Source organism: Balearica regulorum, chromosome 4 (genome assembly GCF_011004875.1).
Source record: "Balearica regulorum gibbericeps isolate bBalReg1 chromosome 4, bBalReg1.pri, whole genome shotgun sequence".
Classification (NCBI taxonomy): domain Eukaryota; kingdom Metazoa; phylum Chordata; class Aves; order Gruiformes; family Gruidae; genus Balearica; species Balearica regulorum.
The window spans coordinates 81,663,253-81,679,850 of record NC_046187.1 but is presented as its reverse complement, the minus strand read 5'-3'; the positions used below and the strand labels follow the sequence as shown (position 1 = coordinate 81,679,850).

Below are 16,598 nucleotides of genomic sequence, written 5' to 3'. Positions count from 1 at the left end.
CACTGGAGGCTTTTCTAATGACTTCTGGTAAACTGCCCTGACTTTGCTTGCTTGATTTATGGCATTATTAGAAATCCTCAGTTGGCAAACTGCCTTATAATTTGCTACACGTTGTAATTTATCAAGATGCCTTTGGTCAGACTTTACTTCTGTTGTGGTGGGTTTTTTTTTTTCTTTTTCTCTTTTTTCCCCGTTCCTCCAAAGATCTTGCTGGTAACTAGCATTTTGTTTCCAAAGTTGTTTTTTTTTAAAGTGACAGAGTGATAGAACATCCTGTACCAATTAAATTCAATATGCTTGGGACAGACTTCCAAACGGGCCAGTATGTGGTCGCGGGGGTTTGAATCAGAGCTACTTTAAATATAGCTCTTTCCAAATGACCTAAGCATGCATCTTTGTCTGTATTTTCATTGTGGTTTTGATAAGCAGCATTTACACAGCTGATTCTTTTTTCACAGCGCTGTCGTCGTCTTTCAAGGAAGGAATTGCGTGTATAATAGGCGAAAATACTGTGACACCTCATTTCACTGTGCAATGACAGGGACAGCAGAGATCCCAGAAAACAAGCATGGGAAGGTCTTGCCTGGGGTGTCTGCTTTTAGGAACAAAACTCACCCCAAATGCTGATGCTGAAACAGATGGCTGAGGCATTAAGGGATGCAGACGAGGCAGAGAAAAAAATAAAAATTCAGCAATAGGTTTGCCTTTCTTGATTGCTTTTGGCAGAGTCTTTGGAGATAGTCCACGGACCTGCAGGCTAGGTTTGTACTAAGAAACTAAATCGGGATGGGGCAGGGCTCGAGAAGCATCCTCTTGCTGTTCAGACTGGCTGATTGCTGGCATGATCCCGGGTGCAGGTTTTGGCTCGTGGAGATCGGTGCTCTCCCAAAAACATCCCTGGCGCAGCCTGGCAGATGCTCGGGGCCAGGGCCCGTTTCCAAAGGGTCCAACCCAACAGGCAGAGCGGATGAGGTCAGCAGTTTTGGGGGGATTGCGGGGAGAAGGGGCCATAAGGATGCAAGGTCAGACCTTGGGTAGTGAGCACAGCCTCGGGGCTCCTGGGGGAGCAGCACAAAGAGAGCGGAGCGGAGTGGAAGGGGCACCGGGATCCGGAGGAGAGGGGGAGGATGGAGCAACTCAGCAAAGAGCTGGACGTGTCTCCTCACCTGCAAGAAAAGCATGTGGGCACTGGGACAGTGCTGGTGGGGAGGTGCCAAAATTCTTACAAGGGTATGAAGAGGTGGAAATTTATCTTAAAAACTGGTGGAAGGAGCAATTGAAATCCAGGAGTGACTCCTGGTGCTCGCTGCTTGCTGCTTGTGACCAGTAGCCTCTACTGGGAGAAGACAAGACCCGTTTTCTCATGTGTCTTGGGCTTTCTACCATCCTTGCTAGTGGGGGATGCACTTTGTCTTGCTTGTCTCTGCAGGCTGGGGCAGCGAGCTTGGCCATCGCGCCTGCCCTGAATGCAATCCTGTCTGTGGTTCTGCACCGTACCCAAAAAATGCTTTAACCTCCACATGCCGCCCCGCTTACCTGCTTCAAATCAGCTTTTCTTTGCCTTGTTTTTCCGTCCCTCTAGAACTATGCTGCTATGAAACTGGTGAAGCCTTTCAACTGAAGCCGTGCTGGAAGGTTCCTGAAAGGGCCAGTGCCTGCTGGGGATTTTGGAAAGAAGTTGCAGCTCTGCACCAAATCACATCAGCAGATGGAGACAGAGAAGGAACAGGCTGCTGCCAGAATGAAGATACAACTTACCCTGATGCAGTATGCAGAATTCCACCTACAGCACTCGCCTCAGAAGTAGCACGTAAAAAACACCTATTCTGAAATATTTCTTATTTTACTTCTTTGTCTGTCTTTTTTCTTTTTCTTTTTTTTTTTTTTTTTGGTTAAGCTGCTCTGATTTGTAAAGCTTGAGTACCAGTGCAAAACTGAAGAGGGTGGGGGAGAAAAGGACCTTTTCATTTATAGTCTTGGGCGTACAAAGATGCTGCAGACCTTAGCGGAGGAGTCACGGGCTGCTGGCGTAGGCGGCACGTGCGAGCCAAAGCCTCTCAGGTTCTGAGCATGCTTTTCTTTGCACTCTGAACAAGCCTCAGTTCTCCTTTGCCGTGCAATGTGTATTATCTGGTTTATATATGTTTAGTGAAGATGAAATGTGCTGCACAGCCTGAAACCCTGGGCTGATACATTGCCTTTCCAAAGTGAGCAAATCCCACAAGATACAGGACCCAAGGAAGAGGCTGAGATGCAAAAGAGGCTGAGATGGGCAGGAGTTGGTGGTAATTGCTAAATCAAAACTCCCGTTGAATTTTGTGCTAGTGAAGGACCACGCAGTCTGGCTCATGTGTTTTGGAGCTTGTTTTCCCTCTGAGCTGCTCTTTCACCTCTACAGTCCCACACACCTCCCTTCAAAACCAGTGCTGTTGTGGCAGAGAAAGAGGAGTCGGGCTGAGCCGTGCCCTGAGAGCGAGCCGGGGAGCAAAGCAGCACGCGTGGACTTTGCTTTTCTCCTCTCCTGCTACATGCAGTCCCTGCAGCCACGGTTCGGTGAACACATTAGTCTTTTTTTCTCCTGTGCTCCCAAACATGCTTAAGCAAAACCCTACAAACCAGCCTGCAATGGAAGCTGCAAACTCACTGCTGCTGAGCGCTGCTGCGGCAGATAACCCGCACCTTTGGAAGTGGGCTTGTTTGCTTTCTGCTTTGCAAACAAATTATTATGAGACATATCCTGCAGGTCTTGCTCAGCCTCCCACAGAGCAAATGGCAGCAGTGACAGGGCTGGGCTGGCTGTGTTGGGACAATTCTGCTGTTTTCTACTCCCTCCTCCTGTCCGTCTGTCTCTCCGCTGCTGCAATCAGACGGAGCGGTGCGGCCTAAGGGGATTTCTAGTGTTTTGTAGTTCTGGCTCATGTCATGAGAAGATGCTAATCAAAACAACATTAGTCTCAAATTTTCATTCTGCATCCACTCATCCTGCAAGGAACCATCTCCCAGACCAGGGACATCAAGCATGAAAGAAAATGTCCCTTTGAGAGACAGCTATCCCGCTGTTCCGGCACCGCATGGCTTTTGATACAGTCCCTCTGACGATAAATAGATCTTTCCCCGCTGCCCTTCAGCAGGGTGAGACACGTCTTCCTCGGTTGCATTTGTCCCCTGGAGCTGTTGTTACTCAGCGTGACATGTGAGAGAAGTAGCAGTGAAAAGTGATCCTGGGGGATCAGAGTTTCTCAGGACAAGCTGTGCTAATGTAAGCTCCTGCCCTGCTCCAGCAAGGCACTTAAGCCCGTGCTTAGCAGAAGGCAGGGAAAAAACCCACACGCCTAATTGCTTTGCTGGATTGGGATGTGATGCGTCGAGCATTAAATCCCTTGTTACTCAGTACTGTAACAGCACCCAGATTGCACAGGGCAGCTCGCTGCCATGTGTGAAGATGGTGCCTTTGACGTGGAGAACGCGCAGCTATAAACCCCTGTCCTTGCTGCTGAGGGTTGGCTGATCCAGCATCCCGTTCCCCAGAGCTTGAGCGGTGAAGTCGGCTCTGGACTTGCACACCACAGGGTGGGTGTTTCATTTTATCAGCACAGTGAAATGCTTCATTTTTGCATTTGTTCAGTTTTTCCCTAGAAGCCTCCCAACCTCATTTGTATCCACACTCCATTTATCAGCCACTATCAAACCACCAGGTCTCAGTCAAATTTTCCGTAATGCTTTCTCCCTGAGGATCTGATGAGCTGAGGACAACAGTTGCTTGTGTTTGCACCTTTCTTCAGGAGTTTTGGGGTTTATATTTCATGAAAATGTTGGTGGGGTTGGTCCTTGCACTTCTTCCACCATGACGCAGCTCTGTCGGGAGGTGTCTGCATGTCTTGCTGAGTGCGTGCCTTGCTCTCCTGTCTGTGGTGGGACATCAGGCACATTTTTTCGCTTCCTTGCTTTGGTTTGCAGAGACTGTGGAATTTCCCATCTTGGCATTAACGCTCTGTGACCGCTACCTATTTCAGAAACGTAATCTTGGTGCCAAGAGCCCCAAAGAGATGAGCCACCCATGCTTGACTGCAAAACACTGCTTATATCTGGGTGCTCGCCACCCACCCTGTCGCAACAACCACTGTCTATCCCAGCGGAAACAAGCAACCCTACCAAAACACACTCGTGTGTTACCTCTGCAGAGCCTCTACCAGTGATAAACCACATTCATTCCCCAGCACTTACCAACAGCTCCTCCCTGACAAACCAGAGTGGGTCATCAGCGATGGGAGAGCAGGATCCGGGGCATCCAGCTGCACGAGGAAAAGGGAAGGGTTACATCCCTGCATGCAAACCTCCGTGCTCCCAGCCCGGGCTGCAGGGCCAGTTTTCATGCCAAGAAGACTCTGTGGGACTCTGGTGGGTAAGAGCAGGTCTGAGCGTCTGAAAACACTGAGTCCCGTTTGCATTGCTGCTTGAACAGCCACGTCCATCCGTTCGCCGGACTGTGGGTCCTCCGTAGCTCGGGTCTGTCTCTCCACCAAAGCCAGCCGGGAGGCAGGAGCTGTGTAAAGTATTCCCTTGGCTCCCTGTCATCCAGGGGTTTGGAATGGCTGGAAGATGTATGTATCACCTGTCTATGCCTTATATACAATAATGCAAAATGCACTGTGGTTACAATTGAAATGCTCTGAAACCTTCTGCTTCCTGGTGTGTTTTATTGTGTTGATAGAATTACAGCACCTTCCCTCTTTTGTCTGGGAATGCAAAAACGCAGCTGGAAGGAATAGGACAGGGAAGCGGTGGTTGCTCTGCTCTTATTTTCCCACCTCTCTGCTGCTGTTGCAAGGGGTGCAACGCTTCACGGGAAGTGTGGAGAAGGGAGGACAGATGTAGGACCAGGGGTGCAACATTCCTAGGTATCGCATCTCCTAGGTACTGCAGCTACCTCTGCCAGTTGCACTTTCCACCTGAGATGCTGGTGGAAGTGACCCAGCTGTGACAATGTGCGTGTCCCCTGATCCGTGACACCGTGCAAGGCTTTACGTGGGGATTGCACACCTCGTCCCGTGAGCTGGGAGGCTGTGTGTGCCGGCTCGGAAACCTGATCTGTGATCCGGAGCATCCCATGAGCCAGGAGGAGGAACACGCATGTGAGTGGGGTGGGTGAAGGAGCCGTGGGAAGCTCGTACTGTCCGTGGCTTTGGGGAGCCAACCTCCAGCATTTTCCTGGTCACAAAGACGTTGATGCCCACTTCATTTACAAACCTGAACACCCAAAATATGCCCACTGAAAGCCAGGAGTGGCTGGAGAGGAGGTGGGTGGCTGGGGAGGGGGAGAGGGCTACAGGATCCCGCAGATTTCACCCTCCTGCTGCGTACGCACATCGCTCTGCAGATGCGCATTGGGATGGGCCTGAGATGCTGGAACAGGAACGTCCAGATCGTCTTGGGACTCAGCCCCGGCGGCTCTCGGACCAGCTGAAGGCCCTTCCCCTGCTTGTCTCTGCTCCTCTTCCCATTAATGGACTTGGCTCAAAAGGCAGCAAGTCCCTTTGGGTCTGGGTCTGTTTCTTCCCTAGAGGGAAGGACTTGTCCGCCAACACAGCCATCATCCAGTGTAACCCAAGGATTAATTCTCTGACCCCTTTTTGGAGCTGTTCAGCACCAACAGGCTGTTTTAAGGAGACGCTCCAGGTATGCAGAGGGGTTTGCTGGTGAGATTGGGGCCGTTTGTGCCTCAGTTCCCAAATACTTTTCCATTGCTCTGGAAGGGTGCGGATGGGCACTCCCTGCTTTGGCACGGGAGACCCCCTCCACTGCGTCGTGTTTTGGATGGTGCCTGGGATCTAGGGAGGCAGGGGATGGGGAGACCCAAACGTCCTAGACTTCATCTGAGGGAGATGCCGGGGTCTGAGTAGGCACTCGGAGCTGGCATGGTCCAAACCCGGTCTGCCCAGCCCCACTGCAGCCTCTCACACCCCATGTACCAGCGGGAGTTACAGAGGGGGAACAACCGCGTCACCATGCTGAAGGCTCGAGAGAGATGATCCTTGCTGGGGAGGAGCAGGTGGCAGGAGATGAGAGGACAGGTCTTGCCTTCAAGCCTGTGCCAGCCCATGCACGGGTGCGTGCAAAAGTTAATTGCAAAATGTTCTGCTGCTCGAACACTTTTGTGATGCTTGTTTTTCTATTATTTCCTCAGCCTCCAACTTGATGTGGTGTATAATTTAAGGCTGGAGTTATGAAGTGTATGAGCTCCTTTGGGGATGCCCTGACAACACCCCATTGTGTTTCATGCTGCCCCATGAGCTGAGGGCAGCGAGATGAGGAGCTGGAAAGCTGCCACCCCGCAAAGGGGCTGAACTCCATTAACCTCCAACAAGCTCGCTGGCACAGTCAAAAAAACCCTAGCCAAAGAGCTGAACTGATTTTTCTCTTCAATAATAACAATTTTGTATTCGTCGCCTGGTCCTATTTGCTCAGAAGAGAGAGGTTTCGACCCAGAAGGGTGGCTTGCAATGAAGCGGTTTGAGGGAGGCGGTGAAGGGGTGAGGGGGACGAGGGCTGGGAACCGGGTCAAGACACTGCCATAAAAACGCTCTGCACAGCCGCATGCAGTTGTGTTTGTTGGTTTAAGCCCTGCGGACGGGGCCGGCGGTCGGTTTTGCTCATTACCTGCTGACAGGATGGGAACACGCCTGGTGCATGGAGGCCAGGAGAGCTGACCTAACGGGATGGTCTGTAGAGAAGACCATTGTGGCCTCCTGGCCCCAAAGTCCATTAATCTTCAGATGGGAAGGTGGAGAGAGCCCTGGCCTTGAGTGACACGACTCATTTCAGTCTTAACTTGAGGTCTAACCCCTTAAAACACTCCCAGACACTGAATAGTGTTTGCTGGTCCTGGGGTGTCCTCCTTGGTAGAGGCAAGCATAGAGAGGGTTATGTGGTGTATAAAGGCTGCTCCATTGGCTCTGAAGCTCCTGGACTGATGGCCTGAGCTTTCTATCGGCGTCCTCCATGGACAGCACCGTACCATCACTGCCGGGACAGCTGCCAGCCTCGTCCGTGTTGCTGCAGTTTGTCTTCATCCCAGACAAGCCAAACACCCTGCATTTGGGGGGTGATTTGTGGTGATCTGTGCATCGCGCCTTCTGGGCTCTGCTCTGCACCGAGCGAGGATGGAGACACCCAAGCAATGAGGCGTGAAACTACTGTGTCTTCATCTCCGCCATGCATCAGCTTCCAGAGGGAAAATGAGCTTTTTTTTGCCCCGTCTGCTTTTCCCATTCACATCCCAGCCTCCTCAAATAACCAATGCTTTAAACACGCTTCGCAGCAGAGCAGGCTCAGTGCCGTGAAACTTTCTTTTACCTTCGAGCGCAACTTGGTCTCTGCTTTGGGCTGACTCCAGGGAGACCCGCAGGCTGCTTGGCTCCCGGGCACTTGGCTGGAGCAGTGTCGGGGCTCCTTGTCCATCAGGAGGGACACCATATAGATGTACCGACTAGAGGCATATCGAGCAGGGTCCCCTGGCACTGCACGGTGGGCGTCCCAGCTTCTCCTCCTGCAGCTCCCGGGACAGCAACAGCCTGCACACGTGTGAAGCTGCTCTCCTGCGCTGCTGGTGAAGTCCGTGGTTTGCTCAGCACTGCAAAGCTGTGAGATTGGCACGGGGGTGAGAGCAGGCGTCTGTTGTGCTGTGGATGGCTTAACTCTGCCATGGGCTAAAGTTTGGGGTGTGAGAGACTGTTTCTACCGAAGCCTTTAGGTCCTGTACAAGTCCCTCGTAGGGTGAGGAGGCAGAAGTGCACCTTAACCGGGTTTTCTGCTGGAAAGCTCCAGATCAGAACCACTTGAAGTGATAACTCCTGGGTGCTTAAAATTAATTTTTACAGTTATTGGTATGATAACAATACAAACAGTAATGCTGGAGAGGATGGTATTACCAGGGACCTACTCAGGAGTCAGGCATCTATGGTGCCAGGAGCTGTACACACTGCAGAGGAATGGTCACTGTCTCCATACAATTAAAATAATCTATTCCTCTCAGGAAATACTCTGAACGGGGATTGGAATGAGTCAGTGGCACAACCATGGCTGTTTTTCTCCACATAAGTATTAGGTTTTATGGGTTCTATATCTTCTCTGCTCCCAGTGGCACCTTGCAAACAGATACAACCATGCTACCAGCTCTGCCTTGGCACCGTCTCTGGAGGACCTCTAGCAACCAGCTGGGTGGACAGACGCTGCAGAAAAAGATGCAGGAGGTTTGCAATGCAAATAGACCTAGTTGTAATCCCTCTCAATGCTGAATTACATGCTCAATTCACTTAAGGGTGAATTCAAGGTAATAGAGGCCAGTAACTGTGATGAGGAAACCCCACCAAGGCTCTGTGCTCTCCTGCGTGCCCTGTCCCTTCATTGCCCCCTTGATTCCCGGCTCTGCGGGGAGCTGCACCCCATGCAGCACGCTTTCAGCAACCAGCCCGTTTTACTGTGAGCGTGCAGGCGTTTGTCCCTCTTTCCATGGGCATCTGCTCAGCCTGACATCTCACGTACCTGTGTGCTAGATGCCTGGCTTTAGTTTCAGGGCATATGCATGATCATCCAGACTGTGAGGTGATAAAATAATCCCAGAAAAAGGTGGCTGTGGCTGCTGCCCGCTTTGCTGAGCCAGGACTGAGCGACTACTGCACTGCCCAAACCCTGTCTTTTGCCCGAGGCAGTGGGCACAGACAGACGTCTGCTTCCTTGGTCTCCAGGGAAGGGGGTTCAGCATCGGGAGTGGGAACCATATTCCCTCCTTGGAGCATTTGCAGTACTCAGCTACTGTGCGATCAAGACATCAAAGTGTCTTGTCCTGCTTCACAGTCCTGGAGGAGTCGTTTTGTGTTCAGTCTTCAGGAGCTGATGGGATCCAGCTGAGATGTTTATTTGTGGTTGAGTGAATCTCATCAACAAGTCTGGAGAACACGGACTGAAAATTTCTTATCCCCTCAAATTGTGACTCTAGGACGCTATGAGCGAGACACAAGAACACGCAAAGGAAGGAAACGTGACTGTGATCCAGGTCGGCATGTTTGCACCCTCGTGTGAACTTGTCACCACAGGACAAAGCAGAATCTCAGAAGAGGACTCTGAGTGGGGCTGAGAATTTCTGTGCAGAGCAAGGACTTTCCCCATTAGGTTGCAAATATAATGTTAAATGATTGCAAAACACGTTATACAAGAGGATTAGTGCTGCAGGGTTTAACACACCCTTTGTCACATTTCTACCCTCCTTCTGGATCAGAGGCAGGAGATGAGAGCAAATGGTTCCTCAGGCCTGGAGGGTGCTGCTCACACGCCATGCCATGAAAACATGGACATCAGTGAATGAAGGTCCCACGCCATGAACTGAATCAATACCAGAAAAAGAAGTGCCTTGTGCTCTCTTTCCATGATGCCCACAAGGTTTTAAGGCACAGAAAGGTCTCAGCCACATCTGTCTCACTGGGGTGAAGTCATAGCTTCTCCTCTCCTTGTCTTCAGCAATGTCTGCCCACTGAATCTCAAGGACCATGTGCTTTCTGTCCACGCTTTCGGCTACAGCTGTAGTACAAAGGTTCCCTGCTGTGCCTGTGGCAGGATGAACCAGGCTTGTCCTCATCTCAACCACGTCCACCCAGTCTGTGGGGAAGAGGCTGAAGTTCTCCATGTTTCAGCTCCCCATGGCCAGAGAGATGTGGTTTTCAGGCTCAGGCAACATTTTAGCAAGTGCCTGAAGACTGAGAGTGTGGACGGAGGGTGAGTCTGGTCTAAGGGATGAGCTGGGATGTATACTGGGCTGCGGCAGTAGTGACACCTTCAAATCACACATCCAGTTTGTTGATGACAACAAAAGTGTTCCTCTAAGATGTGTGTGGCCAGGCTATACCTTCCCTTCGCTTTCCCCCTCTCTTTGGTCTTTTCCCCCCCTCTCCTCCATCCTCTCCTCCTTTTTCACTTGTGGTTTGACATCAGTTTGTGTCCAGACCTCATCAAAGTCCGCCATCCCAGGAGGAGTGGAGAATTACAGCCTCACAAATTAGGAAAGCCCCAGCTCTCGCAAAGCCGGCCTCCCTCTCCCTCTTTGTCCTTCTTCTCAGAACATGTGTGAAACAAATTCATCTGTTCTCCTACCTCCTGACGAATGGACCTTTTGGTGGTTTTCTCTGGAAACAGTATAATCCCATGTTTATGAAGAACATGAAGCCAGGGCACTTAAACTGGATCGAGTGCCTGGGGCCGGCTCGGCAGCCGGTGGAGGAGGCAGCAGCCTCTTTATCCCCATTTTTTGTCCTTTGGAGCAGATTCAAGGTTGTACTTCTGTCTGAAGAAAATAAAGACAAATAGGATTTGGTGGATATGGAAAAGGGGAAAAAAACCCCTGAACAAGCAGGAGATTTATGGTTGCTGTTTGCCAATGAAAACACAGTGGGAAGAGTCATCTGCTTGCAATGTAGATGGTTGTAGGCTGCAAAACAAAGCCTGAATTGATTGTCTTCCTCTATGGTCAACAGAGAACAATTGGCACCTGTCAGGATGAGTCACTGCAGCTGAAGGCAGTGTCTCAAAGTGGTGGACTGGATCTGTCCGGGGACTTGGAGCTGCCCAGTGACTCTGCAGGGACGGGAAGGTCATCGGCGTGGCTCAGCCATCTACCTCTTCAGTGCTGGAAGTCCGGCAAGATGCCCCCCAGCCCAGCTCTGGTGGTGCTCCCCTCACTGTAGCACGCTGCTGCCCATCCCTTCTCTGTTACCGCAGGGACTGTGAGCAATCTGGAGTCAGGCCCCTCAAAACCATTATTTTTTTTTTTAGAACTTATGCAATCTGAAAAAAGAAAATGGAAAGAATAATATAAAGGCTGCTCCCCCCCCCCCCCCCCCCTTTCCTAGCTGTCTGAGTAATCAGGGATTTGAAATTCCAAGGTTTTCTTTGCAAGTAAAAAAACCTAAAAATACACATATTTTCATATGAGAACTGCCATTCTGACATTTCCTTCAACTCCAGCACTGGCTCTTTTAAAAAATACCAGAAAACACAAATCTTGTGGGCAATGGAGACAGCTGGTATCATCTTCCTCATGGCTTGAACATGGGAAACCACACAGTAATGTTGGAGACCTTTACTAATCCGCAAATGGTTCATAAAGAATGAAACCTTGAAAGGATAATCCCCTCCTTCCTACCTGCACTATCCATCTCAACCAGGCGACGGGGAGAATTAGTACAAACTAGGGACCTGCCCCAAATGTAGTCCTTCCTGCAAAACTGGAGGGGAAGGAGTCAGCCAAGGACCTGGAACAAATGCAGGGAAGAGATATGAGGTATCTGGGAGAACGTAGACTCTTTGTAGGAAGAGATTAGAAGACGTAGGCTGGTTTAGCCCAACAAGGAGCAGACTTCAGAGGGCTCTATCTGACAACCACAAAGCAGACTGGAGTAAATCCCAAACAAGGAGAAGAGCTAAAAGAAAATGTTGGCAGAAAATATAAAATGCAGAGAGAATGGCTGTGGATCGTCAGGCTTTTATTGCAGCTAGAGCATCAGTTGAGGTCGTATTGGGTCTTGACCTTCCCTCAAGGTTTGACCCTCCTCCATGGTGCTTCATCTCCCCATGCCTCAGGCTGTACTCCACAAAGGGTTTGCTGCTTGAGGCTCAGCTGTGATCTGCAAAGCCTCAGCTCCTGCTGGGTTCACCCAGTGTAACAGGATCTGCTTTTTGCTGCTCAGCAGCTCCAGCCATCAGTTTTCTTTTCAGTGTCCCCGGGATGGTCGTTACTGTCTCCAAAGGAAAGACATTCTGCTAAACACGGACACTGTCACCATTAATCTGGTAACAAGCCTGCAACAAGACTGGATAAAAGCAAATTTAAGTATGTGTTCACCTCCTAGCAAAGCAGAACCTATCAGACACTTCCACTCTGAAAACCACCACAGAGATGGTCCAAGTGGCTGTGACTGGTTGCACTGGGACTAGCCCTACTGTCTTTATTTCACCCAAACTGAAAGGCCATGGAGGGCTGGTATTGAAGCGTTCGTTTCATTTGTCACAAGTGAAGTTCATGAAGAACTAAAGCCTGAATCTGGATGGTTCAGAGCTCCAGTGGTGAGGGCCATTGTCCATTCTCTCCTCTCCTTCACCATGGCATTGGGAAAACTCCCCTTTGCTAAGCTCTGGGCTCTTCTGAGCTCCTGCTCTGCGGATCCAAGCGAAGCCACAGGTATCACATTGGACCCTGAGGAAATTACAGGCTCTTTGGTCCGGGTCCCATCCTGTCTCACCCTGCCAAGGAGAAGCAGAGACTAGAGAGGGTCTGCAGCAGGAAATCCATTTCTGGTATGGTGGTGGGTGTATGAGACATGCCACGCTGCCTAGTTCAGTGAGGTCTGCTTGCTATTAAAGTGCAGGAGACCAGCTGAAGCACTGGAGACCATTAAATGCTACTTTTCAGTAACAGGCTTTTGAAACCGGCTGTTTATTTTTATATACGGTGAGCAATGAATGCTGCAGAAGAAATAAAAGCAAAGAAAAAATTGCTAGCGCATTGCAGGATGGAAAAACGTCAGACTAGCAAATACGTCTTCCCTTCTCTTACAGCCCAGTCGTGGAAAGTCCCTTAACAGATATATCAGCTTCTTCATCACCTTCAGATAACGGAGTATCCAGACTCCATGGCTGAAATGTCAATAATTTGCGCAGAGTGAAATGCGGTTTTTTTTACTTGGAAAAGATTGCCTGGAGCATGACTGACAGTAGGCATATGGATCCTTCATCCAAGCCTGCCACCCATGAGGCCTCAAAACAAGGTTAAGAGGGATGAAACGAACCAAAATGGTTCAAAGCCCATCAATTCCTAAAGGGGAATATGCGATGCCGTGCCAGGGACTCCAGGCTGCAGCAGGTCCCTTCCTCCTGCTTTTCCCACCGCGGCAGATGGATCATCCTTAAACCAAGCAGCATTTTTTAAAACTCAGCAGCCAGTTCTGCTGGGAGGAACATGCTGTCACAAAACGGGGAGCACACTCAGGCAGAGTGAGCGAGTAGAAGCAAACACTGGAACAGGTGAAAAAGCACATGCTTTCCCTGAAAATGTGGGGGAAAAAAGCATTTAAAAATGCTCGTTTCACTCAGAAGTTCTCACAGGAATTTGGAAGGCTCCTGATAGCAAAAACAAACTGTTCTGGTTTAAAACAGAATAAGAAAAGGTCACATTTGGTGGTTTTACGTCACCCTTATTTTCTCTCCTTGTCTTCTGTGGTAGAAACAACAAAACTCAAAATGAAAACATGCAACCAAATAAGAATTGTCTGCCGCTATTCTTATTTTAGCCAAAGCATTGAGGACTCTCCCCATCAAACACGCTAGTAACATCATCATCATTATTATTATTATTATTGTTGTTGTTGTTGTCGTTGTTGTTGTTGTTATTGCAACTAATAATCTTTCATATGTTTTTCCATCTAAAAAATTAGGATAAATCAGCCAGACCAAACAGCTGAGGTACCTGCTGCTTTTTGTATGGCACTTGATAGGCCTTTCCAACTACAGCTGAGATTTTTTTTTTTTTTCTATGAAATAAAGCAGTTTAAAACTTATTTCAGACTGGCCAAATTGAAAACTCAACCTTTTTTTCAGTGAAGTGAGAAATGGAATGAAAAACCCTCTCAAGTACCTCTGCCATGCATTTCAGATTGACTGGAAAAATAAAAAAAAAAAATTAAAAACCTCCACTTAATAAAAACATAGCTAAACTTTAAACTTGATTAAAGTTAACTTATTTAAACAATTATAAACTTTAAAAGGGATAGACTCAAAATGCTAAAGTTAAAAGCAAAACTTTTGAAAAACCTTTACAAATTGCTTTCAGGCAAACTTTGAAACAAAATGAAATGTTCGAAGGTTTCAATTTTTTGTTAAAATATTTTGACTTCCTCTGTTCCCCTCCCATTTGCCGAAGCTGTGACTGACTGCGTTCTTTAGGACAACGTCTGAGGACCCGGCAGGGATGGAATGATGCTCCAGCACTTTGATGGCAAGGGGAAGCCCATGCCGGTAAGATACGTAGTGATTTTTCTCACTTGGATGTGTAAGTGTGGAGGAAGAGCTCAACCTCTGGAAATCGCAGGCAGATGGACCTGGGGGAAGGAGATGCCTGGAGAGGTAGTGGGAAAAGACTGGAAAGACCTCGAGGATGGGTTGTAAAGAGGCAGAAGGTAGATGGTGGCCATCTCAGCACCCTTCGTCCACAGGCTGGAGGATGCTGGAGCAGGAGGGTTTAACAGTCTTGAAAATTATCCAGCTATCCAGAAAATGATACAACCTCTTTTAGCCTGGTGTGAGGTTATGACAACTTAACGGCAAGGGAGAGGTGGCCTGGGAGGTGCCTTGGGCATGAGGCAGAGGATTGCATGGGGGATAAGGTCCTGTGAAGGTCTCCATCTACAAAATGGTCATTAAAAGCACTGAGGTGAAGGTGTGTTTTGAAGCTTCCCAAAATCTGGATGAATTGGATTTTTGCTGCCATTTGGCCGGTTTGTGTCCCTCCGGCAGCACCCACGCTGTCTGCTCGTCCCATCCCCTGCAAACGCAATGTGGAGAGGTTCAGCAAGGTGGAAAAAAAATGGATATTGTGGCTGTGGGACTCAGATCGTTGTGAGGGATAGGTCACCACTGGGCTGCTTGAGTGGGCGGGAACATATCTGAAACCGAGAGCCAAGGTGAGAAACGGCAGTGGTGGGAATCAAGAGGTTCTTCCAGTGGCTGCTTTCAACCCATCATCTGCTTTCAAATCCAGGACAGACTGTCCTTCTGTCCTCCTCCCATGAGCCTGGTGGAGCAGGAGGGCATGGGCTCACGGTGGACTTCTTGCTAATCTTGCTTGCTTCCCACCTTCCTACCCAAAGCACCCAGTGAACTCCGTGCCAAGGGAAAAGCCTGGTCTGTATTGGCAGCAGGAGAGCGAGAACAAGATGAAGGAGGGGATGAGGATGGACAAGGAAAGGGGAGGTTTATTGCCAACAGAGTTAAACAGTTGAGACCTTCCCCTCCACCTCGTCACCAGACCATTCCAGCACAGTAAATCATCCAGGCTTTGACAGGAAGAGAGTTGCCAACTTGGACAAAAGACTAATTGCCACGATAGGAGTCCAGTTGCTCCGGTTGGGGATTTAGGGTAATGGAAGTCAGGTCTGGGTTTACATAAATGTTATGCCAAGTTAATGCATGAATGAAGATCTGCGCTGTGCGCCTTTATGAGGTCCGTGATCCTGCTGATGGCCTGCCAACATCGCCGGCACTCGGACCTTTGAAAGGAGGGTTGGGGGGGCCCCCAAACCCTGGCGAGTGTTACAGTAACAGTAAAAGTCCCTAATGAAGAAAAGAAAACATATACTCACTGCTTTGATCAATGTGAAAGCCATGCACACACATCTTGATGGCTCCTACAAGGGGACCAGTGGGGAGGGAAACCGCTACGGGGCTGGCGGAGGAAAGGGTTTTGTTCCTTGGTAGCAAAAAGCTACTGCTAAAGAGGAGCAAAATATTTGCTGGAGGAAGACAAAAAGAGGCAGATACCACCCAAGATAGGCTCTGCTGCGGCAGATTGCGTTTGCAGCCTTGGAAAGACCTTGTGGTGCTTCCCACTGGGTCAAGAGGGAGCTGGAGGTGGCCAGTGCCTCTCCTGATGTCTGACCTTTGTTTAAGAGGGGAAGATCTGCGATCTGAGATGCAGAAACAACAGGAGACAGCAGAAGAAGGAGGGAGGGGAGAGCCCATCTGGGATGCTCACCTGGGGCAGGAGCGGAGCTTGGCACTGCGCTCCCCGTCTGAAATGGTTCGAGAGGTGGGACATCTGATTCTCATTAGCTGCACCATGTTCTAATAAGAACAGATCCATTTCTGTGTGTTTTCATTTCCAACAAAAATATTTTTCTTTTCTTTTCTTTTCTTTTCTTTTCTTTTCTTTTCTTTTCTTTTCTTTTCTTTTCTTTTCTTTTCTTTTCTTTTCTTTTCTTTTCTTTTCTTTTCTTTTCTTTTCTTTTCTTTTCTTTTCTTTTCTTTTCTTTTCTTTTTTCTCTTTTCTTTTCTTCTTTTATTTTATTTTCTTTTATTTTCTTTTCTTTTCTTTTCTTTTCTTTTCTTTTCTTTTCTTTTCTTTTCTTTTCTTTTTTCTCTTTTCTTTTCTTCTTTTCTTTTCTTTTCATCTCTTTTCTTTTTTTTCTTTTTCTTTTCTTTTCTTCTCTTCTGTTCTCTTTTCTTCTTTTCTTTTCTTTTCTTTTCTTTTCTTTTTTCTTCTTTTTCTTTTCTTTTTTCTTTTCTATTTCTCTTCTCTTCTCTTCTCTTCTCTTCTCTTCTCTTCTCTTCTCTTCTCTTCTCTTCTCTTCTCTTCTCTTCTCTTCTCTTCTCTTCTCTTCTCTTCTCTTCTCTTCTCTTCTCTTCTCTTCTCTTCTCTTCTCTTCTCTTCTCTTCCCTTCCCTTCCCTTCCCTTCCCTTCCCTTCCCTTCCCTTCCCTTCCCTTCCCTTCCCTTCCCTTCCCTTCCCTCCCACATCTCCTTCCCTTTCCCTTTCCCTTTCCCTTTCCCTTTCCCTTTCCC

The 16,598-nt window shown here is 48.7% G+C and overlaps 1 protein-coding gene across 4 annotated transcripts in view; it reads left to right on the top strand.

The window, feature by feature from the left end:
* Positions 1 to 4,680, top strand: part of DYSF (dysferlin) — a 106,913-nt gene extending 102,233 nt beyond the window's left edge. For 2 of the 4 annotated variants that reach the window (XM_075752867.1, XM_075752868.1), the window contains exon 56: positions 1,583 to 4,680. In XM_075752867.1, coding sequence (XP_075608982.1) covers positions 1,583 to 1,621 — 39 coding nt within the window. In that variant the 3' untranslated portion in view covers positions 1,622 to 4,680. The remainder of the gene's footprint in view (positions 1 to 1,582) is intronic. The other 2 variants (XM_075752870.1, XM_075752869.1) reach the window with 1 other exon arrangement.
* The last annotated feature ends 11,918 nt before the right edge of the window (positions 4,681 to 16,598 follow it).